We start from the raw sequence: 26,817 nt of genomic DNA on the forward strand, positions 1-26,817 counted from the left end.
CACTGGGGCAGGGGCAGGAGAAGGGCGATCGCCAAAGTCAGAGGGGGAGCACTCACGGGAAGCTCCCTGAAGGCCGAGAGCTGCTTCAGGGAGCTGAAGAATTTAAATGCCCAAAACAAAGATTGTTAAAACCGGGAAAAAATGTCTGCACATCAGAATCAGTCACTGGAACGCATACCAGATGAAAATTCTGTGCAATCATCTTTTTAAATTAATATCGGAAACCTCATCCTGCCCTTTGATGAGGATTCCTCAAAAAGGCAAAGGCCGCCTGGCTGATTCACCTGCCTGCCAGCCATAACATTGGACAGGCAGTGAAAAATCATGGTTGATCAATACATTAATGGCCTTTAATAGGCTCCTTAATTGTCGGCGGGCCCGCTGACTGAAATATCACGTGAGTGCGCAATGACGTCAGGACATTCGCTTGACGTTATCACGCTCGAGCATGTTGGGCGCGTGCCCACTGCCAAGCGAAAGATTCCGCCCTAGGTTGCCAAATAATCATGGTGCTGAGCAGCACAATGTATCAAACTGAACAAAAACCTAAAATGGCATGTTGTGAAACGAGTAATAAGTTTGTACATCTGCAGAAAATAAATTTAGTTCAGAACCTCTAAACAGGACACTGTTAACGGAGGAATAAAAACAGAAAATGCTGGAAAAGTTCAGCAGGTCTGGCAGCCTCTGCGGAGAGAGAAACAGAGTTAATGTTTCGAGACTGTATGAGCTGTTAATGGAGGGTTTTTTTTCTTATGTTTCAAACTTTCAGAGCCAGACCAGTAATTCATGTAAATGCTTCTTTACGAGTCAACCCATCAATCTTGAATGCAGAGAACAAAAGCTGTACACTGAGAGAAAATGTCATGGTATCCTGGTAAGTTCAGCTCTGTGTAATGGGAGGGCCATTCTGAAGCCCATGTCACTGCTTTCTGTTTCTCATTTTGCTATTTGCAGTGGCCAGTTTGATTTGTACTTTGTGCTTTGTCCAGCAAGTGGAATCGATGAAATTCAAGATGTTTAGTCTTACCATCTTGTTAGGAATTTTGACTGCAATAATTTAAAGTGTTTATTGATGATACACCACAATCTTCCAGACACGTTTGAAACTTTATTCATACCTGGTTTTCAAGGAAACTAATGTGAATTACATTGTTGAAATTTTATTTAATTGAGAAAAAAATTTTCCGTCAACCAAAATCAGATCAACTCATCATTCATTTTACTTGCTGTTTGCAGACTTTACTGAGGACAAACCAGATGTCATGTTAGCTTACATAACCCAAGTTACTGTGCTTCAAAAATAATCCCTTGTTGTGAAGCACTTTAGGACATCTTTATATGTTAAGGTGCCAAATGAATACAGATTTTTTTTTTCTGTTTTATACTAAAAGGGGCATAAGAAAACACTCAAGTTGTCCCCATTCACAGCCCACTATGCTGATTAACTTTCTCTGATTTCTTAGAAACATTGTCACATTTGTCTTGTTCATTATACACCTCTCCTGATTTTCCTACCATTGACTTCATTGGACAGGAACATCTGGGAGCGTTTAACAGGCAGGTAGTCTGCTAATGCCCATATTGGTCTTCCACTGCTGTATTTTGCCCCAGAGTGTTTTAAATAAAAAGTGTTCCAGTCCTCAGCACTAACATCTTCACCTTGAATGCAAGAATGTTAAAAATTGTTATTGTGTAGAAAAAAACCAAAAAAGTTTCGCAATCTTTGATAAATAATTTATAGATTGAGGACAATAGTGATACAATAACCTGCCATATGAATTCTGTTTAAACTGCTAATGAAGAGACAACGTAAAAATAATACTTGCATTTCTACGCTTTGTTAATGAAAGCAATTCTGAATTTCAAATGAGTCCTTATGCATGGGCTACATCTTGAGAAATCCCCATCAAATGTAATGGAATAAATCCTCAATAAATAAAGAAGTTAAAATTAGTTGTAACCAAAAGATTAATTTCCTGTTTGCCGTTCCCAATGTATTAGTGCGGCTTGCAAATAATTAAAGTCCCTCAGGAGATGATACTATTTAACAGTAAAGTTGTAAATGTTCCAGTACTCAAAATTGAAGAGCTTTGCATCACAATTAGGGAATTATATCCTCAATATTTTTGATGCTAACTTGACCACAGTGCTACAGATCTGTGATGGAATTTCACCTTAAGCATTGCTGCTGCACTTAGTCCATGTTTTTCTTGTATTTGACTTTCATTTTAACTTTTTAAAAATGTCTCAAAATATGGGTTTGTCACAGTTGCTGATAACCTCTTCTCCCTTCATCAGTTTTACAGTTACATATTGCTTAAGTGCATTTGGAATAAGAGTCACGGACTACGTGGGTGAGTTTGTTCTTATCAAATGTGCACGTTTTGTAGTTTCATGCAATTTAAATAAAGCCATAGTTTCTCTACATATTCTGGACCACAATACACGTAATGGTTGCACAATCTTTTAGGAGCTAGTGCAATGAGAAGCCAAACCATGAGATGGCACTGTTCAGAACTGGGTGACCCGGTTATATTCAGGGCTGAGCTAAGCCTACAGCTAATTAGGTGTCCCAGAACACAATCTGAGCCAAATAAACCTAATCATCCTGATCCAATGAGAATAAGATGGAACTATCAATCAAGCTCTCTCTTTACCCGGTTGGCAAAACAATAGCATATGCCAATGGCTGTCTCTTAAGACCTGAAGTCCTTTAATGGAGCACATAATGATGGGTAAATTAATGGCCATTTAATTGTTGCCCTATGTTGGTGGAGTATCTCATGTTATTTACAAATTAGAATTTGATTCTGTTTAACCTACACCGTGCTTGTATTGTATCAATGTGGAATGCAAATCTGGCTCAGTGTCACCAAAATAAACTTAATGCTGTCAGTGATCAGGGACTTGAGGGGATTACCTACCCTGTAAGGAAAGGAAGAGAAAGAAAGAATTTGCACTTGTATCAGGAAATTTGCACAGAACGGTTTTATGTCAAAATGCAGCTTTAATGAATCATTTGCACTGCTCCCAAGTTCCTTCCATTGAGTCCCCACTTAGTTCCTGAACATAGCTACACACCTGTTACAAAAGGTGTGTTTCCTATGTTTAGCCAATTTTGAATGGATGTAAAATTATACCCAAAATTTTAGGTGCAAAAGTCACTATTTCTGATCTTTATAGTGATTTTTCTTTTACTGTTTTTCCCTTACTGAGGCCTGCACTGCATTTTCTGTGCCTTTAATTGTACAGCATTAGCATCGGTTACATTGAAAAGAAGAAAGCTTCCACAATTGTATTTCATTGAGCATGCTGTGCTTAATGATTCTATTCCCTTGAGTATATAAGAATAAGGGGCAAACTAATTGAGATGATTTAGATAATTAATGGATTTTGTAGGGTATATAATCTATTTCCTCTGTTGGAGGGGTCCAGAAAAAGAGGGCATAACCTTAAAATTGGAGTGAGGCCATTCAGAGGTGACATCAGGAAGCACTTTGTCACCCAAAGGCTAGTGGAAATCTGTAATTCTCTCCCCCAGAAAGATGCTGAGGCTAGGTCAATTGAAAATTTCTTAATGTCATTAAGAACTTTTTGTTAGGTAATGGTATTAAGGGATATAGAGTTAAGCTGGATAAATGGAGTTAAGGTACAGATCAGCAGTGATCTAACTGAATGGTGGAGCAGGCCTAGAGCTGTTCCAATGATGATTTGATGGCTTCAAACATTAGTTTTTGTATCATCAGTAAGTTCAAGTGGGATCTTGATGAAGATGATACATGTTTAGAGCTTCTGTTAGGTCCTGATTATTTTGTTTGTTTGTTTATGTTGATAACTTGCATGCTTGACAATTTTCATATACCGGTATACGCTAAAGAGTTTCTCAGGAAATTTCGGCATAGGTTGCCGAAATCAGTGTGGAAACCAAGATTCATTTAAACATAAGTTGGATCAAGGAAATTTGAATTGATCCTGTTTATCCTGTGCTCAAGCGTTTAATGCATTTGTGCAAAGTAAATTTTACTTTGAGTGGTTGGAGGAGATATTTTTAACATATCCTGGTACTCCTCTGAATCAATGGCCTCTAACTTCCAAGCTCTGGGGTCACAGGAGGGTATCCCAAAGACCACCTGCCTCCCCCCCCCCCCCTTTCCCAAGAAGTCCCCAGGTAAGGATCGCAAGGCAATTGCCTAGGAAGTTCAAACTTCCGTTGGGCAATTGCCCTGCAATGGGAACCATCTGAAAGTATGATATAAATCGCAAACTCCCTGACTGACCAGCCCCCCCATCAACCACCTGACCTCCCTATCAGCCCACTCCCCAGTCCTAACCACTGTCTCCCTGGCTTCTCAAAGTGGCTGGACCTTAAAATAGGTAAATTTAATGGCAGTTAGTGCTGTAAAAGAGGGGGGTGTCTTCCTTACCTCCGACTCTTATGCCCTCAACACAAGGCCTCAGGCACAACACTGTTCTCACCAGGCCTGAGTCAGAAGCTTGGATGAGAAAGGAGTGGCTTCACTTCCAGGTAAGTAACTAGGAGCTAAATGGTAATCTGATTTGATTGCCACTCCACTGAAGTTACAGGCTGTTATTTCAATTGATAAAAACAAAAAAACTGCGGATGCTGAAAATCCAAAACAAAAACAGAATTACCTGGAAAAACTCAGCAGGTCTGGCAGCATCGGCGGAGAAGAAAAGAGTTGACGTTTCGAGTCCTCATGACCCTTCGACAGAACTTGCGTTCGAGTCCAAGAAAGAGTTGAAATATAAGCTGGTTTAAGGTGTGTGTGTGGGGGGGCGGAGAGATAGAGAGACAAAGAGGTGGAGCGGGGGGGCGGGGGTGTGGTTGTAGGGACAAACAAGCAGTGATAGAAGCAGCTCATCAAAAGATGTCAACGACAATAGTACAATAGAACACATAGGTGTTAAAATTAAAGTTGGTGATATTATCTAAACGAATGTGCTAATTAAGAATGGATGGTAGGGCACTCAAGGTATAGCTCTAGTGGGGTTTTTTTTTTTATTTATATAATGGAAATAGGTGGGAAAAGGAAAATCTTTATAATTTATTGGGAAAAAAAACACTCCTTTCAAGTGAAGCAGCATTTCACTTGCATTTCCCCCAACTTAGTCTACTGCATTCGTTGCTCCCAATGTGGTCTCCTCTACATTGGAGAGACCAAACGTAAACTGGGCGACCGCTTTGCAGAACACCTGCGGTCTGTCCGCAAGAATGACCCAAACCTCCCTGTCGCTTGCCATTTCAACACTCCACCCTGCTCTCTTGCCCACATGTCTGTCCTTGGCTTGCTGCATTGTTCCAGTGAAGCCCAACGCAAACTGGAGGAACAACACCTCATCTTCCGACTAGGGACTTTACAGCCTTCCGGACTGAATATTGAATTCAACAACTTTAGGTCGTAAGCTCCCTCCCCCATCCCCACCCCCTTTCTGTTTCCCCCTTCCCTTTTTTTTTCCCAATAAATTATAAAGATTTTCCTTTTCCCACCTATTTCCATTATATAAATAAAAAAAAAAACCCCACTAGAGCTATACCTTGAGTGCCCTACCATCCATTCTTAATTAGCACATTCGTTTAGATAATATCACCAACTTTAATTTTAACACCTATGTGTTCTATTGTACTATTGTCGTTGACATCTTTTGATGATCTGCTTCTATCACTGTTTGTTTGTCCCTACAACCACACCCCCGCCCCCCCGCTCCACCTCTTTGTCTCTCTATCTCTCCGCCCCCCCACACACACACCTTAAACCAGCTTATATTTCAACTCTTTCTTGGACTCGAACGCAAGTTCTGTCGAAGGGTCATGAGGACTCGAAACGTCAACTCTTTTCTTCTCCGCCGATGCTGCCAGACCTGCTGAGTTTTTCCAGGTAATTCTGTTTTTGTTTTTGTTATTTCAATTGTCCTCTTGGAGGAGTTTTGCTTGACACAGGAATTGTCTCCTGCATTCTCTATTAGTGCAAGAATGTATTATGGTGACATCTAGTGTTAGTAAGAAAGCACTACAGCTGTTGCATACACAGGCTCAGTTTGACACTCTTGCCACACTATGCTGTAGTGAGTCAGTTTAATAGTAGTTGATAGTGCTTTTGTAGCACGTGTGTACACAAAATTCTGCAATTTTAGTGTTTCAGAAATTTAACAAATGGTAATTTTTCAGCTGTGAGCCTAAACAGCAAGTGTTGACAGTCTACTTAACTGTGGAGAATATTATTGAACAGCTTTACGTTAAAGGCGTGATGTAAGATATAGCAGTATTAAACAAAGTATGACACCGAGAATGTAAGGAGATATTAGGCCAGATGACCAAAGCTTGATCAAAGAGGTAGGTTTTAAGGAATGTCTTAAAGGGTGAAAAATTGAAGATGTAGTGGTCATACATCTGGCAATGCCTGCCTTAATCCACTAAGCCATTGGAGGAACTGCAATTGTATTCTTAAACACCAATTTTTAAAATGAATAATGAATCCCTAGGTGACATTGCAAAGGCATGATTTGTCTAAGTTATTTAAAGTATTCTCTCTGATCAATCCATTAATTTGTTGAATATTCTTAATTTTTCTTGTTTTGTACTGTATACTTAAAGCTAATGTTGAGTTTTGTATGTTTGCAGATTTTAATGTGGAATTGCATCTGGATAGACAAAAACAGAAGGGTGCTATCAAGAGAGCTATGTTTCTTCACAGTTCCCTTTCCTCTTATGAGAAGAAAATGCAAGTAGAAAATAGTCGAAGGAAAGTTTGTGAAGAATTGAAAGCCTTTCTGAGAGTATGTCTTTACCATATTGACTGTTTTTCTTATTTTGGCAAAATTCTATTTCTTATTTATTCCAATGCTGCCCTGAAATTAGTGCCTAAGGAATATATTGTTGCAGCCTGCCATTTACCCCATGAGTATAGCATTTGGGCTGTGCCTCTGTAATGTGGAGGATATTGGATATAACCTTGTACCTGCTCTTTTGGTACACAATTTTAGGGCTGTGAGAGTTGTACACTTAAGCCTTGTGAGTAGTGCCAACATTTTAAATATCAGTTTTGAGGGTTGTTAAAATAAGTACCAAGAGAGTTAGCTTATTAATGTTAATAGCTTTAGAACTGGGGTTACATTCAAGTAATATCTTTTCTGCTAAATTAGTGATCTGAACCATGTCACATAAGGAAGCACTATGTGGAGCCCATGGGCGGGATTCTCTTTTCTCTCTCTCTCTCTCTCTCTCTCTCTCTCTCTCCCTCTCCTCCCCGCCCCCCCCACCCCACCCCATTGCACTAAGTGCGGGAACAGATGTGAGAAATGGTATTATGGGTTTTCGCACCATATCGTCCCCGCCCCCGCCATATTAACTACGCATCCACGGAAAACTCACTGGATCGCTGGTGGGCACCCTCTGATTCAAAGAACAAGAGCAAAGAACAAAGAAAAGTACAGCACAGGAACAGGCCCTTTGGCCCTCCAAGCCTGCGCCAATCATATTGCCCATCAACTAAAACATTTTGCACTTCCGGGGTCCATATCCCTCTATTCCCATCCTATTCATGTATTTGTCAAGCTGCCTCTTAAACACCACTATCGTACCTGCTTCCACCACCTCCTCTGGCAGTGAATTCCAGACACTCTCTACCCTCTGTGTAAAAAAAACTTGCCCCGCACATCTCCTCTATAGTTTTCTCCTCTCACCTTAAATCTACGTCCCCTAGTAATTGACTCTTCCACCTGGGAAAAAGTTTCTGACTATCTACTCTGTGCATGCCACTCATAATTTTCTAAACTTCTATCAAGTCGCCCCTCAATCTCCATCGCTCTAGTGAGAACAATCCGAGTTTCTCCAACCTCTCATCATAGCTAATAACCTCCAGACCAGGCAGCATCCTGGTAAACCTCCTCTGCACCCTCTCCAATGCCTCCATATCCTTCTGGTAATGTGGCGACCAGAATTGCACGCAACATTCCAAGCGTGGCCTAACCAAGGTTCTATACAGCTGCAGTATTCGCCTGACCTGCTGTCAGCTCACCACTTCCTCACCTTGGGCGCCATGTTTAATGTGCAGCCGCAGCAGCCTGTTCAATGTTGGCAGCACAGGGCTGCTCCACTGAAAACATGGCCCCAAAACCCAAGAAGACGGCAGCCCCCAAATTCAGTGACGCCTCACTGGAGCGCCTGATGGAAGCAGCTGAGGCCTTCTGCCATGTCCTCTACCCCCACTTTGGCCGCAGGAGGTCCAACAAGGTGACTAATCCAGCTTGGGAGCCAGTGGCAGCAGTGGTCAGTGCCAACGCAGTAAAGAAGAGGTCAGCCACCTAGTGCAGGAAGAGGATGAATGATCTCATCCAGTTCCGCCAGGCTAAATCAACCATCTCATCACTCTCAACTCTCACACGCACAAGCCCATCACACCTTCACTGGCATCTCACTCACTGCCAGCTAAAGGGACATCACCACTTACTTTCTCAATAATACCCTCACATCTTCACCTGGCCTCATCTCCTCTGGAGACTGCCTCCTCAGCCCATCTATGGCTCCACTCAGCACACATATGCCAGGCATTCTTGTCATTTGCCCTGGCATGCATCTTGCTCACACTCCATCTGTATTTTTGCAGGACAAGCTCACGTACAATAACAGGGAGAGGTCACAGACTTGGGGTGGAGTGCCTGACGTCAAGGTCCACCAGGCTGGCCAGCGAAGACATCGATCATGCCTATGTCCTTGGTGAGGTTGGTGGTGCACAGCCAAGTGAGGACCCTGCACCAGCTCATCCCTCAGACAACCATACTGTGAGTGCTTTGTTCTGCTTTAGAGTCGCTTGCCATGCACTAATTATCTCTCTTTTCTCTCATAGATACCTCTGGAAAACGCCACAAACCAGGCCCTTATTTCCAGCCCTGAGGATACCTTGAATGAGGAACCAGAGGAGAGCACAATAGAAAACCCATTACAGCACTCACCCATACCCTCCACCAGTGCAGAGACACGTGCCTCGGTGGGAACCAGCTCCAGAGCAGGCTTGGTGCCACAATCTGGTAAGCACAGCTCACAATCACGTCCACAGCAGAAGGAGGCAAAGACATCCGAGGTTGCAGGCACTCGGAGGACTGTTGGAAGCCACAATTCTGCTGAGTCCAAGTCAGATGACCAGCCCCTTGGACTCGGTTCGAAATCAGTTGCTGGAGCTGCAGCAATAGTCAAGGGGATTTTAGGAAGGGATGTCAGCTGCATTCCTCAGCTTGCAATGTGCAATGGAGGACTTCGTCTGCGTTCAGTCTGAGGTGTTAGCGCTGATGTGCCAACGTGCTGAGGTCAGCGCTGGCAGGATGGTGTCTGTTGTGGAAACTTTGGTCCAGGACATCAGTCCCGTATTGCTACTGGAACAGCACTCCACCACTGTATCCCTCAGTGCCAATCATTAGTGACTACGCGAGAAGGGGGTGGGGTACCCAGAATCTCTCTCCAGCTGCCCCTTCTCCTCGAGGAGTCAGCCAGGGACCCTCGGGTATCCGTAGGGAGGAGGACCAGCAGCTGGACACTCCAGATCCATCCAACCAGGTGACTTCGGGACTTTCCAGCCAATTCAAATCCCTCCTTTCTGTGACCCTATTGTCTCCAGCTCCACGGACCTAGGAGGGTACACATGCCTCAAAGCAGGCATGCCTCCAATGTCGTCACAGACAGGGCATAGCAGTCAGCACCTCCACTAGATGTTGGGGAAGCACCAAGATGTAGCGGTAGGGTTAGGAAAGTTAAAAAGAGTTAGGAGCACAAAGGTGGCATGGATGATCACAACATGTATATAATGTACACAAATATAAATAGAATCACACCCATTTCACATCTCCTGTTATGTATGCCTCTTTATGATGAGCTGTATTGTTGTCAATCAGGTGTAATACCCTGGTCCCTCCTCCCCACCCGCACATGTTGCTATCATGGGCCTCTCGTCTATGTAGTGTGCTTCCATATCACCACAGCATGTGCCCTTTTTGCACACCATTCTTGACAGTAGTGATGTCTCGACATTAATGTGAAGTGTGCTTGTGGAATGAACCTCGTCCGCTTGCTCTGCAGGATCATGTCATGTTTATTCTTGGCTATGTAAGATTAAGGCAGAGGCGCTCTCTGATCTTGTCTGCATTCTTGAAAGGTAAAGATTCTTGAAAGGTAAAGGCGCCGTGTACAAGACATGTTCATGCATGACAAAGGGTCAGATGTCGTGCAACTCTATGTGCTCTTTGTGCAGGGTTTTCATGCTGTGAGCCCAGACTCTGAGCCCGTGTGTGCTGCTGTCAGCCACCTGTGTTTTCGACTTTGAGTGTACATCTGCTAAGCTCACCATTAAATGAGGGCACCTTGCCACCTCAAGGTAACAAAGTTCAGCCCCTCTCAGCCACATTATTGTCCTGATGCTTGAACGTCCAACCTTGAGCCTCTCTCACCCTGCAGTTGTGTGTCTTGCGGGGACAAGGCTCTCATCACAAGCTAGGGATGCAGCGCTGTGCGTCCCCTCACCTGAGCACTTGCTGAGGTCACTGATACGGATTATAAATGGTGATTTCTGATGGGCAATGGAGGCATTGAGCAGGCACTGGAAGCTACATGGTTGCTTTAGACTATGTGGCAGGGAGCAATGGGATAGGAGCGAGGATATACTGAAGCTGAAATGTGCTCTTTATTAGCAATGATGTGTGCCCTGAGGGTTTCATAGTGTGTGTATTTTGGACCTGGCAAGGGCCAGGGCTGGCTATGAGGACAGAATGTGTGTTAGAAGGCATTTTAATGTCTGGCATTCAAGTGTTTGATGTTGCCATGCCCAGGTGCTCCGTATCCATATTAAGCTAAGGATAAATGCAACCCAGGATCCCTAACTGAGAGTGCAGGAAGTCAGTGTGACTTGGAAGAATACACCACAGATGACTGAGTCATCTTTAAGTGGATTCATACCAGTGGAACATCATCAGTTGCCTTGTCACAAGTGTGACATATCTGATTCACCATCAATGTTATACAGAGTGCGTAGTTCCATTGCTCAAGATGGATTTCCTCGAGGAGTCTTGTCACATCGAAGGCAAACAACTACGAGACCACCGAGGATTGTGCAGCAGCTCCTGCCTACTGTAGGGTGCCATTACGACTGGGATGCTGGAAAGACACTTGAAGAGGCAGCACCTTTTTATGTCTGATGCTGGGATGCCCTCCTTCAGTTAGCACCTCATCTCAGCAAGGACACATGTTGTCGAGCTTCATTATCCTTCAAAGGACCAGGACAACATGAGCTTGATGTGTAACTATCCATTGTCATATTGAAGTGCATGGGCAACATGAGAGGAATACCAGTGTCGGTGTTCATGCTGGCTCATGATGGAGAGCAGTTGTCCAAGAGGAGGGTATTCACTACAACTCAGCATCCTCCTTTTTGAATCTGGTGGCTATCAGGGTCTCTCGCAAATGCCTGCCTCATTTGGCCCATGCTATGCCCTCTTCCCCTGCAGCCTCGGCTTCCTCGAACTCATCAGCCTCATCTCCTTCAAGGTCCTCATTGGAGATGTGCAGCTCCTCCATCTCATCATGTGGCAAGTCTTCCCCCCACTTTGGAGCACCAGATCGTGCAACGCACAGCAAGTGACGACGATCCATGAAACCCTCTGGGGACAGTACTGGAATGCTCTGCCAGATCTGCCCAGCATCAGAATCACACCTTTAGGATCCCTATGGTGTGCTGCTCCAATGATTGGCTAGTGACATGATCCTCGTTGTACCTTCTCTCTGCTGGAGTCTGAGGCTGCCACATGAGAACTCTAATACTATGCTGTCAATGACTCATCAGTGAATGTGTGTTCAAGGGCTTTGTTCCTGTGACAAGAGTACTTGCCTCTGAAATGACAGCCAGTGCAGGGTGCATATCAAGGTCCCACCCCACCCTCCCAGCATGACCGACAGCTATGACATTGCTTTGACCCCAGGCACTTGGATGTGCTGCTTTCAGCCCAGGTGCTGGGAGTCTCATTCACTGCGCTCTAATATTACACTCTTAGGAATAAGCTTGAGGGTAAATGTTTATTCAGGAAATGAGATTATTTGAGGGGGGCTTGAGGCTTCTCTTCAGTGAAACGTTCAGTGCCAGCTTTCTGGCAGGCTTCTGGAGTTGTCCATTCGTCCAGTTGCTCTGGAGTTTGTTATTACTCTGGGGAATTTCCATGCTGCGAACAAGGGGTTAAAATAAGGAAATCAATTAGTGCCACTCTGCGGGATTAGTCTTGCATGAATGGGCATCATTGCTTCGTTTTCCTGATTCCCTGCAGTGTCATTGAAAGGCTCCTAACATGTCTCAGCTGTGCCTCTCTCCTTGTTTGGGAATGCACAGTTCAGTTAGGTGCCCCTTTTAATCGACACCCCCCCCCCCCCCAGCCGAGTGCTTGCACCTGCCCTCTAATCAGCCCTCACCAACAGAGCTTCTCATCATTTTCATTTTGCATTGTGCCATTGCTGCAGGTTGGAAGATGGTGGTGCAGAATTCTCACTGCCAGACTAGCTTGGACCCTCCCTCGAATTGTCCCAGAGGAGGTTAATGTTCAGGCTTCCCTCTCTCAATGTACTTCCTGTGTTACTTGATTCCCGTCATTTATTTGGTGCATATCCATTGTTATGATCCCAGCTGAGGTTACCCCTGGACAAGCCTGATCCCGGAATGGAACACAGCTTGATAGATCCTAATTTTGTTTCTTTAGCTATGTGGAGAAGGGCTACTGAACAGAACAGAGTCACCAAAGTCAACTGATGAACTTGTAACAAAATAATAAAATGTTTATTTGACAAGAAAAGATGAACTATATTCCAATACCCCTTCACCCACAACTATACCTTTACATATATATACAACTTTCTAAGGATAACACAAGTTACAAAAAGCTATCTTATACTCTAGTGTTCACAGTAAGTACAAACTCCGTGTAAACCAATTGCACCCTGTGGTCAGATGCACCGTACTCTGAAGCCAAATGACAGATGCCACCTCAACCAGATACTTTGGATCTCCACCCCAACCCACCCCCCCCACCCCCCGGGACGGACGCTTGTCAAACCGTGACCCAACTCCGTCGTTCACACGAGGGTTTCAAATCTCCACTCTCCAAGACCTCGCCTTGGAATGTTCTCCCAAACCGATGCATTCTTTCAGAAGCCTTCCACAAGGGTTCACCTCCAGGGTTTCAAACTCTCTTTCTGATGTTCCTCTTCCCTGGGTCACCACATGTATTCGGGCTGTTTTCCATGCACTCTCCCTCTCCGACTCAGCCATTGACAGTACTACTGCTTCATATTCCCATATCAAATAGTTGCAGACCTTCAGTTGTCTCTTTGGACCTTCTTGCCTCTTGCAAGCTGTTCTCACTTTAAATCTGCTTTCTGCTGCTTGAAGCTTTAAATTTGAAACTTGAAGCCTTTCACTGCCCTTCCCTCTTAACTTCACTCAACAGGACCTTTTCCATGTTCCTGCCCTTCATTTGACTAGAAGGTCTGCTTGGGACTTTCCACTGTTCCACTCCCCTGGATTTTTGGGGTTTTACTTTAGCTTGGGACTGGCAATCTGACCCTCTTGCTCCACTCTCTCTCTGACTGCTACTTTCAACCAACTTTTAGCTTGGAGCTGGCTATCTGCACCTTCTACGCTGCTGCTCTGGCAGCTACCTTCAAAATTGTTGTTTCTAGCCTTTCTGTATGTGTCTGTGGGAGGAACCTGCCTCCCTGGACCCCTGTTGCTAGGCAACAGCCCAATTCTTCTTCTCTTGATTGTTTACCTTAGCTGCAACAGTTGTTTGAAAAAAACCTTTTCCAGGTATTTTTATTTTTGTTTTGGATTTCCAGCATCCGCAGTTCTTTGCTTTTATCTCAGTAGAAATCAGGCCCCTTTTTAAAGTGAAACCAAAACTCAATTTGACCTTTTCCTACCACCCATTCAGAAGTACAAATCAAACTTAAACTTTAAAGCTTAAACTCATACCTAACACCTACAAATATCAGTATAACTTACTTAAACTACCTCTATTTCCTAACACCATTTGTTAGCCCCTGAACATTTTGAAGTGGATGTGCTTATGGCCCCTGTGCACCTCACCCACCTCCATCTTGCGGCCACTTACGCTGCTCAACATATACCCTGCCCTTGCACCCTCCCATCAGTCATGTCTGAGTGCAAACTTCCCCACTTGCAACCCCCACTACAGGCCTAGCCCTGCAGCCCATGAGAAACCACCCTGTTTTGCCACTGGTCTGGTAGGTAGAGATTTTCCTGTGGCAACCCCCTGAAAGTGATGTAGTGCTGCCTGTGAAGCCTGGTGCTGATTCCAGTGAGTGCTGCGCAATGCAAGGTAAGCGAATTAACCTCGAAGTGTTGAGTGAAGTGCAGGTCGCAGGGTGCATGTCACTTCTGCACCGTTGTGAAACACATCGTTCTAATTGCAAGCTGATGTGCCTGGATGATCCAGCATGGGGTGTTGATTCCGGCAAGGAGTCCTTATAATGAGATACAAATATATTGAAATGATGTTCCTGACTTACCGCGGTGGGAAACATGGCCCGCCATTGATGGCTGGAACACACATCGCGATCTGGTGACCATGTATAACCTGTCTTTGGTCTTATCGCAATATTTTCTGCTCCTGCCCGCCATGTCTCCCTCCACGAACATGAGCAGAAAATCCTGGCCTATGTCTTCCCATAGGGGAGGGAGAAAAAAATGTAGGAGTGGGTTACACTTTGAATATTTTCTGGTGTTGGCAGGCTGTCTGTTAACTAATTCATTTGTAGGTGTGCCAAATTGGCTTTAATATGTCAGTAGAGATATCGGGGGTAAAAAATTTTCACTTGGTGGCCGAGCGTGTTGCCGTTAACGCACAGTTGTGCGATAGTTGAATTAATAACATGCCCCTGCTCACGTGGCAGAGTCCGATGAGGGGACATATTTTATTAAATTTTTAATTTCTTCGTTTTCTTTTTTTAACAACGCTTCATCTCCCTGAGCCATAAAAGGAGACAAGAGCTGTGATTCTATAAATGCATTAGGAGGTCCAGCATCACCAAGACAAACAGCTCTGTGCCTCAGAGATTATGAAGCTTTCACTCGCTTATGCAAATGCACCTACAAGCAATGGGCTGCAAGATATAATCTGTTGCGTATCCTTTTGAGGCAATCATTGGAAATCTGAAATTAAATATAGGTGCAGTGGGAAATGCACAATATGTCAGTCAGTACTTAGAAGGGAAACTTAGGTAAATTTTTCAATAAAAATAAAACAAAGCTCATCTTTCTCTTTTGGATATTGACTAATCTGCTATGCATCTCCTGTTTTATCCTTTATGCATGGGTGTTTTTGTTGAAGATTGACTGAATATGAACAGCTGCAAGTACCAATGTACTTTCTTTAAAAAAAAAGGCCTTTTGTACTGTAAGGGGGAAGTGTTAGGGTAGGTTCTATACTTGCTACAGCATGTTCTGAAAGTACTTTGATCTGTCATGTTGTTCTTCAGCTACTTTAATTTGCTGCAGCAAATTGTGGTTTTTACGTTTGATCCTGATTTCTATTTGAATGTAAGATTTTAATTGAAATAGCTGATCCAGGGATATTGGCATGTCATCATTAACATCATTACTGATGCTATCTCTAAAAACATGGTATTGTGTGGCTGTTTGTCTTGGTAATGCTGGACCTCCTAATGCATTTATGGAATCACAGCTCTTGTCTCCTTTTATGGTCATGTTCACACACTGAAACCTTCAGCCTCTGAAATTTGAAATGGCTCAGTGTACAAAGAGTATGTAATATGATACATTTGATCATTTATTAGCTGGTAGGAATTTATTTATGTTTGAAGGACATAACACTTACAAAGTGAAATGTTTATCCATTAATTCATAGGATGAGAGTGAGTTCAGAGACAAATTGGCTCCCATTGATATCTACATGGAGTACAGCCTAGATTTAAAAACTGCAACAGAGAGGACTGGACTGCAACCAATCCTCAACAAATTTACTCCAAATAATATCACTGAAAAGGTCAGTAACCTACACGTTTCTCTCTCCATGAATTTGCCTAGTTATCAGCATGTTTGATTTTTTTTTTCTCTTGCATGTGCTTTTTAACCCAATGGTTTTGAAGTGCTAAATATTGCTAAAATTAACTTTTACCCTTTCTTCAATTTATTTCTCTCTGTCCCTTTTCCCCAAAGCCCTCCAAATACTCAGGCCATGGACCATTCCCTGGCCATTAAAGCAGGTAAGGAACCTGATTGACCCATGCATCATTGTAAACAACTTGGTTTTATAGGAGGTGTGCGAGAGCAGCCTGGTTGACTGCAATTAAACTAATCCTATCCTGGAAGGGAAGCGCCAGGTTTCAATTCATTGCTATTTCATTTTCCTTTCTCCATGTCCTCCCCAATCCGCCTGTCTCTCTGATACATACCTGAGATAGGAACTCTGTATGATCTGTAATGGGAGCTTTTTTATTTGCTTTTCACATCAGTACCTCTGGACCCATTTTGAGAATTTTTAAATGCAAAATGCAATATTTTGAACAATCCTGGAGAATCATTTTGCTATAGCAAAACCATTTGCTCACAGTACATGACTTTGTTTTGATCAAAACACAGTCTGTGCAGGAGCTTGAAATAAAACCATTTTCCTGACAGTTCACCTTAATGCTGTTTGTGTGCCTCGGTAATTGCTACAAAGCAAAGGTTTCCGTTCTCCACTGACTATGGAAGATTGCTGTGTGGCTCCTTATGAAACTCTTCTCACCTGTGTTATTTAGCACAGGAAATAACATTAAATTTTTCTCATAATGCCATTTATTCCAAACTAAGTCAAGTTGTATCCTGGATGCTGAAGGATGATTTAACCAAACTACCTGCTCCATTTGTGGATGATTATTTAATTGGTGTTTTCTTTCCCTTTTTCAGGTACGCATTTTACTGGATTGTGGCGATGACAACATCTGTAAACCTGATCTTAAACTCTCTGTGCAAGGGTGTGTTCAAATAGATTGCAACAGGCCATTCCTGTAATCCTGTTATTGCAATATTCTTTTAATTAGATTTTTTAAACACTTCTAACTATTTTAAGTTGCTGTATAATACTTGAGGCTTTCAATTCAAAAATGGTGCTCATCTATGACTCATTTCCTCTTCAGCGATCGAAAGCAGCTGTACATTGGTGATGAGAATCCCTTAACCCTGAATATAAATGCACAGAATGAAGGTGAAGGAGCCTATGAAGCTGGACTCTACATTGTGTTACCACCGCAAGCAGATTATGTTGGGGTTGTTCGCAACAATAAAGTAGGCATTTTGAACCTTTTGCGTATTAAAGTTGTGTGCCTTGTGGAGGTAACACTGGATTCTAGTACTATAATTTGTGTCATAGCAAAATTCAAAACTGTCGCACCTATATAAATATTAATATAAGCTTCCAGAACAGTTTCTCATATTTTGACTCAATAAAAAAGAGAAATAACTCAAACAGTAATTTTAGAAAGCTTAAAGAATACTATGGGGTTTTAAAATAATCTGCACTGTCGATTAACTCATCAGAAATGTGTTTGTCATTATGAGTGGTATTTAATGCCCCCTCCCTCCCCCAGCGGCAAATTTGAAGTCAGGTGGGTGGGGGGAGGGAGGGGGCAGGGCAGGGACCCTGCCACCTTCCCTCTGCCCGATTTAAGTCCAGGGCAGGAAGGCCTTCCAGCCCAGATGCTAAATGAGGTCCTTAAGTTGGCAACTGATGACCACTTAAGGGCCTCATCCTGCTGCTGCTAGTAATTAACCAGCACCAGTGGGTGAGTTGTCACCCCAGGAAGCCCGAAAAGCAAACCCGACCTTAGGTACTTAGTATGGCAGGCCTTCCTCAGTGGCGACAATGTGAGGTTCTCGTGGCTGTCCAACCAGTGGGCGAGAACCCTGTCATCTGGAATGAATTCCACCCCATATGTATAGTTAATGAAATAGTTCCACAGATAACCAAAATGTTAGACAGGCAGTATTGGCATTTGATTTGGAAAGCACAGATGTATTATTGGTATTATTTTAAATTGTAGTAATTTTAATTGTATTTAAGACCGAGATAGATAGGTTCTTGATTGGTAAGAGGATCAAAGGTTACGGGGAGAAGGCGGGAGAATGGGGTTGAGAAACTTATCAGCCATGATTGAATGGCGGAACAGACTCGATGGACCGAATGGCCTAATTTCTGCTCCTATGTCTTATGGTCTTAATCTATTACGATAACACCTCTATCACCAAGAAGAAAAAGGCAGCAGGTACATTGGAACACCACCATCTTTGAGCTCTCCTCCAAGTCACATGCCATCCTGACTTGGAACTATATCATCCTTCTTTCACTGGAGCTGGGTAAAAATCCCTGGAGCTGCCTCCCTAACAGCAATGTAGGTGTACCTACAGCACATGGACTGCAGTGGTTCAAGAAAGCAGCTCACCCCCATCTTCTCCAAGGCAATAAATGTGATGCCCATCCCACAAATTAATAAAAACAAACACAACAAAAAAATAAACATTATTTAAAACCTGGAAATCAGGGGGATTCCTATTGAGATTTTCTTTTTTTCACTAATAACCCTAAGCTGAAAGTCACCACTTGGGCCTTCAAACATAAATGGCCTATAAGGGACAATTAAGAAATATAAAACCAAGATATTCTTTGAATTGCCTTTACTAATGCACTGTGAAAATGATAGACTGCTCAAAATGTGCTAGAAATAAACTTGATATTACTTACAGCCTTTTCAATAATCAAAGTCATCAAATTGAAATATGCAATTAAAAATTAAGTATAATAAGTGCAACTCCAGCTTCAATGGCATTTAATAACAAAAATAGAGGCCTTACTGAAGTTGGTATTGGAAGCATGACTACGAAATTTAGTTATTTGACAATGGTAGCAAATGCTAAGTTGGAACAAGTTAAGTGCCTTGCAGACATTTCCATGTGAAAAATATTAATAGATATGTAGAAGTTATTCGAAGAGAGAATTGATCTACCAAAATATACCCAGAAAAGTCAGACATGGAAATATCACAGGTAGCTGAATGGTATATATTCCATTGGGCTAAATGTAGAAGTAATAATACATCTGTTCAATCAATTTTGATTATTTACTTATTTAACATTTGAATACTATTATATTTGTAAATGATGAATTAGTTTAACCTTGTAAAATATTAAAATTAAAAGTATCACAATTGAAATTCTAGAATGTATATTTCCTTCTATATAAAAACAAGCTCCTGGACTGCACATGTGTAGAGATGTGGGACCAGGTTGACTGGCTGAGCTGGTTGAGCAATTATATAGTTCTGTATAAGACAGCAGGAATTAAGATTTTAGAAAGATGTTAGGGGGTAAGCTCTTTATTTACAATTGGTGCTAAAAGCAGTGGATATATCTTTGTTTTTCAGAGCCTCACTAGATTGTCCTGTGCTTACATGGCAGAGAATGAAACCCGGACTGTAGTTTGTGACCTTGGAAACCCTATGAAAGCTGGAACAAATGTAAGAAATCAAATCTTGATATTTGGAAGAATTATTACTCAGTGGTCTTGCTAGCCCCAACGTATCAATTACAGATACAGTTCCTTGTATCACTGATCACCCACATCCCCTTTCCATGCCCCAACCCTACCTCCTTCTGTGTTTGTCTCCGGAAAAAATCTATCCTGCAATTCACTTTTTATTGCACTTTCAAAATCCCAACTATCCAACCTTTGACTCTCCAATTGCCACTTGTATTTGCAACTGCTGGTTTGCTTAACCTCACCCTCACCTCAATCTTTGATGCTCCCAGTAAAACTATTACTCTCAGTATAGCCCTCATTTCCACTCCCTTAAGTCCAAGGGATGCAGACTTATAAGGATATGGTGGACAACTCATTTAGCTATGCACCATCAGATCTGGACGGACCGTTCAAACACTATCAGGCCCAGCTCTCACCTGCAAAAACTGCTCATTTTCCAGGATCATTCTGGAATGCAACACTAACCCCTGACTTTGTTTTTCTACTGCAGATCATCATCATAAACTCCTGTCCCCTGTCTTTTTGATCTACACATCCAAAAATAAGTGCGAGGAAGTCATGGACTCCTTGTCACAAAGGTCGAGACCATCCAATCAGATGTCTTTGCCTCGTCTCTCTCTTCCTCTTACCTCCCTGGTCAAAATTCCTTTAATGCTCCCCCTAGTCTAACCCTGAGCTCTCACCTTCCTCTAGTTTCTTTTCTATCTGATGCCCTCTCTGAGCTCATCTTGTTCATCATACCCACCTCCTGTTCCCTCAACCCAATACCCAATCAAATGCTGATCACCTAACTGTCCCACTCAGCCTTCATGATGGCTAAGATTGTAAAAGGTTCTTTCCACATGCTGTCCTCCTTTCCTTGAGATCTGCTGCCATCACCCCTCCTCAAAATAGCTACACTTGATCCCACCATCCTTGCAAACTACCATTCCATCTTCAACTTCCCTTTTCTCTCCGAAGTGCTCAAATGTGTTGATGTCTCCCAAATCCATTCCTATCTTTACCGGAACTCCCGTGTTTGAATCCCATCAATCAGGTTTCCGCTCTGTCACACTACCGAAACAGCCCTTATCCAAGTGACAAGTGAAATCCTATGTGACTGTGATAGGTCCCTTCATGATTTTGACAAGGTTGACCATACCATCATCTTCCTCCAACATCTTTCCACTATTGTCCAGCTGCATGGAACTGCTCCATTCTTATCTATCTAATTGTAGCCAGAGAATCACTTGCAATGGTTGTTCTTCCTGTTCCTACACCTTTACCTCTGACATCCCCTAAGGATCTAACGTTAGCCTCTTCCTACTTCTCATCTGCATCTAGGCGATATCATCCGAAACACGTTAGAGCCAGGTGTACATGTGAATCCTATCTCACCACCACCTCTCTAATTCCCCACTGTTGTTAAATTATGTTGTGTCTTGTGGTTCCCAGAAGTTTGAAATAATCATACTTTTAGACACAAAATGCTAGAGCTTTCTTTAAATATATTTCACATCTCAGTCTGTGCTGCAGACTGAAACATTGTTGATTTGATACACTGTAGTGCAGTAGTGATTGATGTGGCACTCTGGATACTTGTGTAAACATGCTGTTACGACCAGGTCAGGACAGGTGCAAGGACTCCCCTATTTTTTCGTACTCCTCGTAACAAGTTGTAACAAGGTTTTTTTGAAATTTATAAGAATGAATGTGCCAATACTTAATCTGTATATACTTAACCTTTTACTGATTACAAGGCTTTCTTGAGTTAAACACGAAATGAATTAGTTTTTATTGTGCTGAAAACTCACCCAGGTAAAGATATTAAAACATTTGAAAAGTTAAGCATGCAGGCCATCACAATACACACGCACACGCGCACGCACGCACACACATGCGCATGTGCAAAATTACAAGTTACAAAGTAGAGGAGGTTAATTTTTGGCCACATAGATTTAATGATAAAAAGCAAGTAAAACGATAGTTCACTAAATGAGTCCTTGGCGGTTAATGGCTGAGGCAGTTCTTTAAATGGTGGTCTTTGGTCTTTTCCTGGAAACACTGCTTTGGAATTTGAAGTCTTCTTTAGAACTTCTCTGTTGGTTGTCCACAGTATGATATTAAGCAGACAGAATTTGCTTTTGTTGAAGAAAGAGAGAAGGGCACGGAGCCTTGTGCTGCTTTCAGATGTTCCTTATTCGGACTGTCCCAAAAGCAAGCAATAAAATACATTTCAAAATGGTGATCTCGATCACAAGACCTCTCTCTCCATAATGATTGAGTATTCCACAGAAGGTAATTGATAAGCTCATGTCTGAATAGACCTTCGCTATTGAGTTATGGCCTAGGTGATTAATTTTTTAATGTCCAAGCCATCGCTTCTGAATGGTCCATTCTTCTATGTGATGAGCTAGAAAGAACATATCAACATCTCTAACATAGCCATCATCTCTGTAGAACTTCTTTCTCTACCTGATGGAATGGAATGTGGCTTTTGTAGTGATGCAAATAGTGGTAGCCATATTAAATTTCAGTCCATCTTTGAAGTAATCTATGACATCCGCAGGTGTGAAATTCCACAGGAGGTTTGACTGGGATGCCCTAATTCTAATCCACATTGGAAACTTCCAGAAACTTGACCAACTTGCAATTGCAAACAGGTCAAGTGACCTGTGGCAGCCATATTAAGTTAGTGTACTTGTTTTAACAGTTGAAACTACCTTTTTTTAAAAGTTTTATATGTGAGTCCTGTAAATAAAATTGAAATTTAATATTTGGTATCTACATACCTCTGTAACAATATGCATGAACATACATTTCCTAAATCATATTGGAATAATATAACAAGCATCTATATATCAATATAACAGTTCCAATCTTAACTTTTTAAATTGTATTTAAACTAAAGAAAATTAATGATCTACTTTTATAATTAAACTGAAAAATAGCTGTTTTATTTTCTCTCAAACCTTATTCATAGCATTGCTTAGGTGGGGGGATGTTGTGCTTCTACCTTGCGCATTCGGCATCCTTTGCTGTAAGTGATGAGCTGGCACACTGCATAAGTGATGTGCCTGGTGTTGTAAGGATTGTGCGTGTTACTGCTGATGATGTGTCAGTTGTTCTTGATATTGCTCCACATGTTGGTGATGCTGCTGATGTTGTCCCTCTTGTTTGTGATGTTGCTGGTGTTGTTGATGACTTTTTCTGCTTTTTCAGCTCAGGTGTAGGTCAAATATGAACTCTGTTCTGTCTCATTTGCTTACCATTTTCAATTTCTGGTGTATGAAGTTGGAGCCTCTGCCTTGTGAACAGCTTTTGCTGGGTTCCATGTTTTCATGATTGGTCTCCTCAGTAATTCAGGCAGGAATTTGGCACGCTTGTTGAAGTTTTGACTTCCTCCTACCTGCACATTAGTGAATTGTTGTCTTACTTCCTCCTGGACATTTGGAGGTGGTATCTTGCTTGGCAAAGTTGTCTTTGTATTTTCTGCCATTGAGTGGCTCTGCAGATAATTTCTTGTCAGCCTTAAGAGGCATAGCTCAGAGTGACAATAAGACAAGTTTTGGGTCTTCCTTTGTCCCTTGGCACTTCATGAGGGTGGTCTTGACCATTTGGACTTATCTTTCTATAAACCTGTGTCCCCTTGGGTAACGTGGTGATGAGGTGCTGTTGAACATATACTGTTTAGTCAATTCCTTTAATTCTCTGGAGATGAGTTAGTTTCCATTGTCACATATCACTCTTTCAGGAATCCTTTGCTCAGCAAAGAGAACTTGTACTGCTCAAATGATTGTTGTCACTTTCAAATCTTTCACCTTTCAAATAAAAGGGAACTTTGAGTAATAGTATGCTACTATGAGATGCCATTCTTGATTGTGTATGAATAAATCAGCATCCACCAAATGCCAATGGTCTGGGAGGCATTTCAATGGTTATCATCTCTTTTTGTTGTGTGTTCCTATACTTCTAGATTACACTGCATGTACATAGCATTGTTTCAATGTCTTTATAGATGTCTATCCACTATGCAGCTGACCTGGCTCTGAGCTTACACTACTCTACTCCCTTGAGGCCTTCATATATCTTCTGAAGAAGGTCTTTTTCCCCTTTCTGGGTGGGATGATTCTGGATCCAGCCAAAAAACACCATTTTCCAGTGAGATGTCTTCTCTGATAGGAATCCAATGCTGTCATATTGCTAGCTGTGTTTGCTGCATAATATCAGGACATCCATGGACCACTTGCTGAGGAGCATCATTAACTGGCTTTTCTGGTCTTAACTCTAATTTGACTCAGTTTTGGTGATGTTATGGTGAGTAGGTGAAGGATCTTTATACCTAGGTCTTTTATCTTGTGATTCTCTAGTGCTGACAACCAAGATGAGGCATCAGCTAGCACCATTTTTCTTCCTGGCTTGTATTTCAAAGTGAAATTGTAACTCTGAAGAGTTAAAAATAACCTCTACAGTCTTGTTGGTGATTTACACAGATTTGTCTTGTAGATCTGTTCCAGTGGACAATAATCACTCTTCAATATGAATTTTCTCCCATGAAGATGTGTATGAAATTTCTCACAACCACACTCACTGTCAAAGCTCTCTTTCTTTCTGTGTTGGCATACCTGGTCTCAGCTGATATTAACGCTTTTGGTGTGAATGCCATCTGTTTTCAGTCTTGTACCATGACTGTTCTTCGTCCTTTTGTAGAAGTATTTATTTGCAGAATGACAGGTTTCTCTCTGTTGTAAAAGGACAGGCTTGTCGTCTCCATACTACTTCCCTGAGTTTATTGAAACTCCTCTCGTGTGTTCTGTCATGTGAGGTATGAAAGAACTCATGTACTTTATCAAACAAAGGAAAATTCTCAGTTCTTCCTTATCTGTTGGAGCTTCCATTTCAGATAACTGACTCTTTCAGGACTCGGTTTGACTACATCAGGTGTATACATCATTCCAAAGAACTGACATTCTGTCATCTTCACAATGTGATTAGCTTGATCCCAGCTTTCCTAATTCTCTCCATGGCTTCATGTAGATGGTAATCATGATCCATTTTCATCAATACAAAAATCTGGATATCTCCAGCTATGCGGACTGCTCCTTTAACATCCTCTGTTTGTCACATCTACTTTCTGCTGGAACACATCCTGGCTCACTTTTAAGGCCAAAAGATAGACGCAGGAGTTTGTATCATCCAAAGGGTGTGTTGAATGTTGTCAACAGTGAAGATTCCTTGTCAAGCTTCATATTACAGTAACCTTCTCTGGCATGCTGAAAACATTTGCTAATCCAAGTGCTAGTGTGATCTCTTCCAATGTTGGAATAGTGTAGTGATTCCTCTTCATTGCTTGATTAAGATCTTTGGGATCCAGGCAAATTTGCAGCCATCCATTTGTCTACTCTCTCTCACCCTAAAGGAATTTACCCAATCTGTAGGCCCTGTGACTGTCGTGATTACCTTTTCTTTCTTCTATTGGAGCTCTTTCGAGCTTTCCTTTTGGTTTTATTGTTCCTTTACGCAAGGGATGATTCACTAGTTTCTTCTCTGGATCATTAGTGATGTGATAACTTTCAAAGGATCCAGCGGTCTCATCAAAACACTCTGGATACATTTGGACCAAATCTTTCTTGCTTCTGATTGGAGAGCATTTTTTCAATGTGTATATTACCTTTAACCCTCAGTGACGCCTCCTTCATTGAATGCTTTGCTGAGAGCAGCTAAGTCTCTTCAACTGCGCAACCCCAGGTTAGCAGGACCATCTGTTTTAGTGATGTAGAACATACAGATAATGCCTTTTCCTTTGTGTGTCCTACTCATTTGGGTTGCTCCGATCTGTCGAATATTAGCACCACCATATGCCATCAGCACGACATTGTTCAGTTTCAGAGCATCTTTCTTTGGCTAACTATTTTCTTTCCAAGTTCAGGAAAGATCCTCTGGTATAGTCTGAGCAGGATGATGTTACTCTATGCTCCAATATTAAGCTTCAGCTTTAGATTTAGGTTGAGGGCTTATTTTTAACCCTCTTCCTGACCTGAATGGTAGTGTGGATTTCTTTCTCTGGGAACTATCGCATCCAGACATTTCATGCAGTTGTGCAGTTTCTATGTCTATTGTGTCCTCAAACTCATTGTCGCCTTCCAAGACATGTACGTTTTTGGTTTCTTTTCCTTCTTATTTGCCCTGATGCCCTGCCGATGGTAGCTCCCAAAAAGATTACCATTTTGTTTCTTTAGTCTGCACATTATTTCTCAGTGATTCGATTTTCCACAAGCTCTGCAGTTTGATCCTTATGTGGGGCATTTCATTCTGTAAACTCCTCTGGTCGTTCTTGCACAACTTTCTCTCTGTCAGGCGTGCATTCATTTGTTGCTGTTTCACTGCATCAACTATGCTGCCTTTCCCTTGACTTAACTACAGGCTAGCCAATTGGGTAGTCAGCATCTTCAAATGTCCACTGGTGACTTCATGTGCTCTTGCAGTGTTTACAACCTGCAATATTATAAGCTTGTTGCTTGTTCTTTCCAATCAGATCTTTTTGTTCTTCAGAGTGTGCAGAGCCCCAGATGAGCTGATCTACCAGCCTTGCATCTGTTTCCTTGAATTTACATTTGCTGGCTTTGTTTCTCAATCTTGTTAAGAAATTGTCAACAGGTTCACCTGCTTCTTGTCTTGGGCTTTGCAATTCATATTAGTGGATAATTTGACTTTAGCTGGAGATGTGTGCTGAATTTCTGATAAATTTTGTCTGAGTTTACTGTCGTTCTTATTTCCTAGCTATTAAACAAGTTTAACCCTTTTTCTGACCCTTCTAGTGTCTTTTAGAAAATACTGAATGCCAATCTGCCCTTTTGTTTTAACTTCTCAAGTGCCTCTACGATAACATCAGCCTCCCAATTCATAATGGGCTGGTGCTGTGTTCATTTCATTTTTGGAACGATTCGCTCAATTTCTCTTTCTCTCTCTCTCTCTCTCTCTCTGGCACTAATTCAGTTTGATTTTTCTCAATCTAATTCAACATTAAATCTGTTTAAATGTTTGTACTGCTGTCATGTTATGCCCTGATGTTGCCAGATTTTGAAATAATCATGTTTTTAGACACAATACTGAAGCTTTTTTTCAAATGTATTTCACAGATCTCAATGTGCTGCAGATTGACACGTTTGATACACAGACTAGTGCAGTAGTGGGTGATGTGTCACTCTGGATACTTTGTATGCATACATATGAACA

At 42.0% G+C, this 26,817-nt stretch overlaps 1 protein-coding gene across 1 annotated transcript in view; it reads left to right on the forward strand.

Annotated features, from left to right (window-relative positions):
* The window catches only part of itgav (integrin, alpha V), a 142,726-nt gene that overhangs the window by 88,445 nt on the left and 27,464 nt on the right, over nt 1-26,817 (forward strand). Inside the window, exons 15-21 of the mRNA XM_041200169.1 lie at nt 773-877; nt 2,302-2,357; nt 6,644-6,798; nt 15,934-16,071; nt 16,977-17,044; nt 17,207-17,354; nt 19,487-19,579. Coding sequence (XP_041056103.1) covers nt 773-877; nt 2,302-2,357; nt 6,644-6,798; nt 15,934-16,071; nt 16,977-17,044; nt 17,207-17,354; nt 19,487-19,579 — 763 coding nt within the window. The remainder of the gene's footprint in view (nt 1-772; nt 878-2,301; nt 2,358-6,643; nt 6,799-15,933; nt 16,072-16,976; nt 17,045-17,206; nt 17,355-19,486; nt 19,580-26,817) is intronic.

This window comes from Carcharodon carcharias, chromosome 12 (genome assembly GCF_017639515.1).
Source record: "Carcharodon carcharias isolate sCarCar2 chromosome 12, sCarCar2.pri, whole genome shotgun sequence".
Taxonomy (NCBI): Eukaryota; Metazoa; Chordata; class Chondrichthyes; order Lamniformes; family Lamnidae; genus Carcharodon; species Carcharodon carcharias.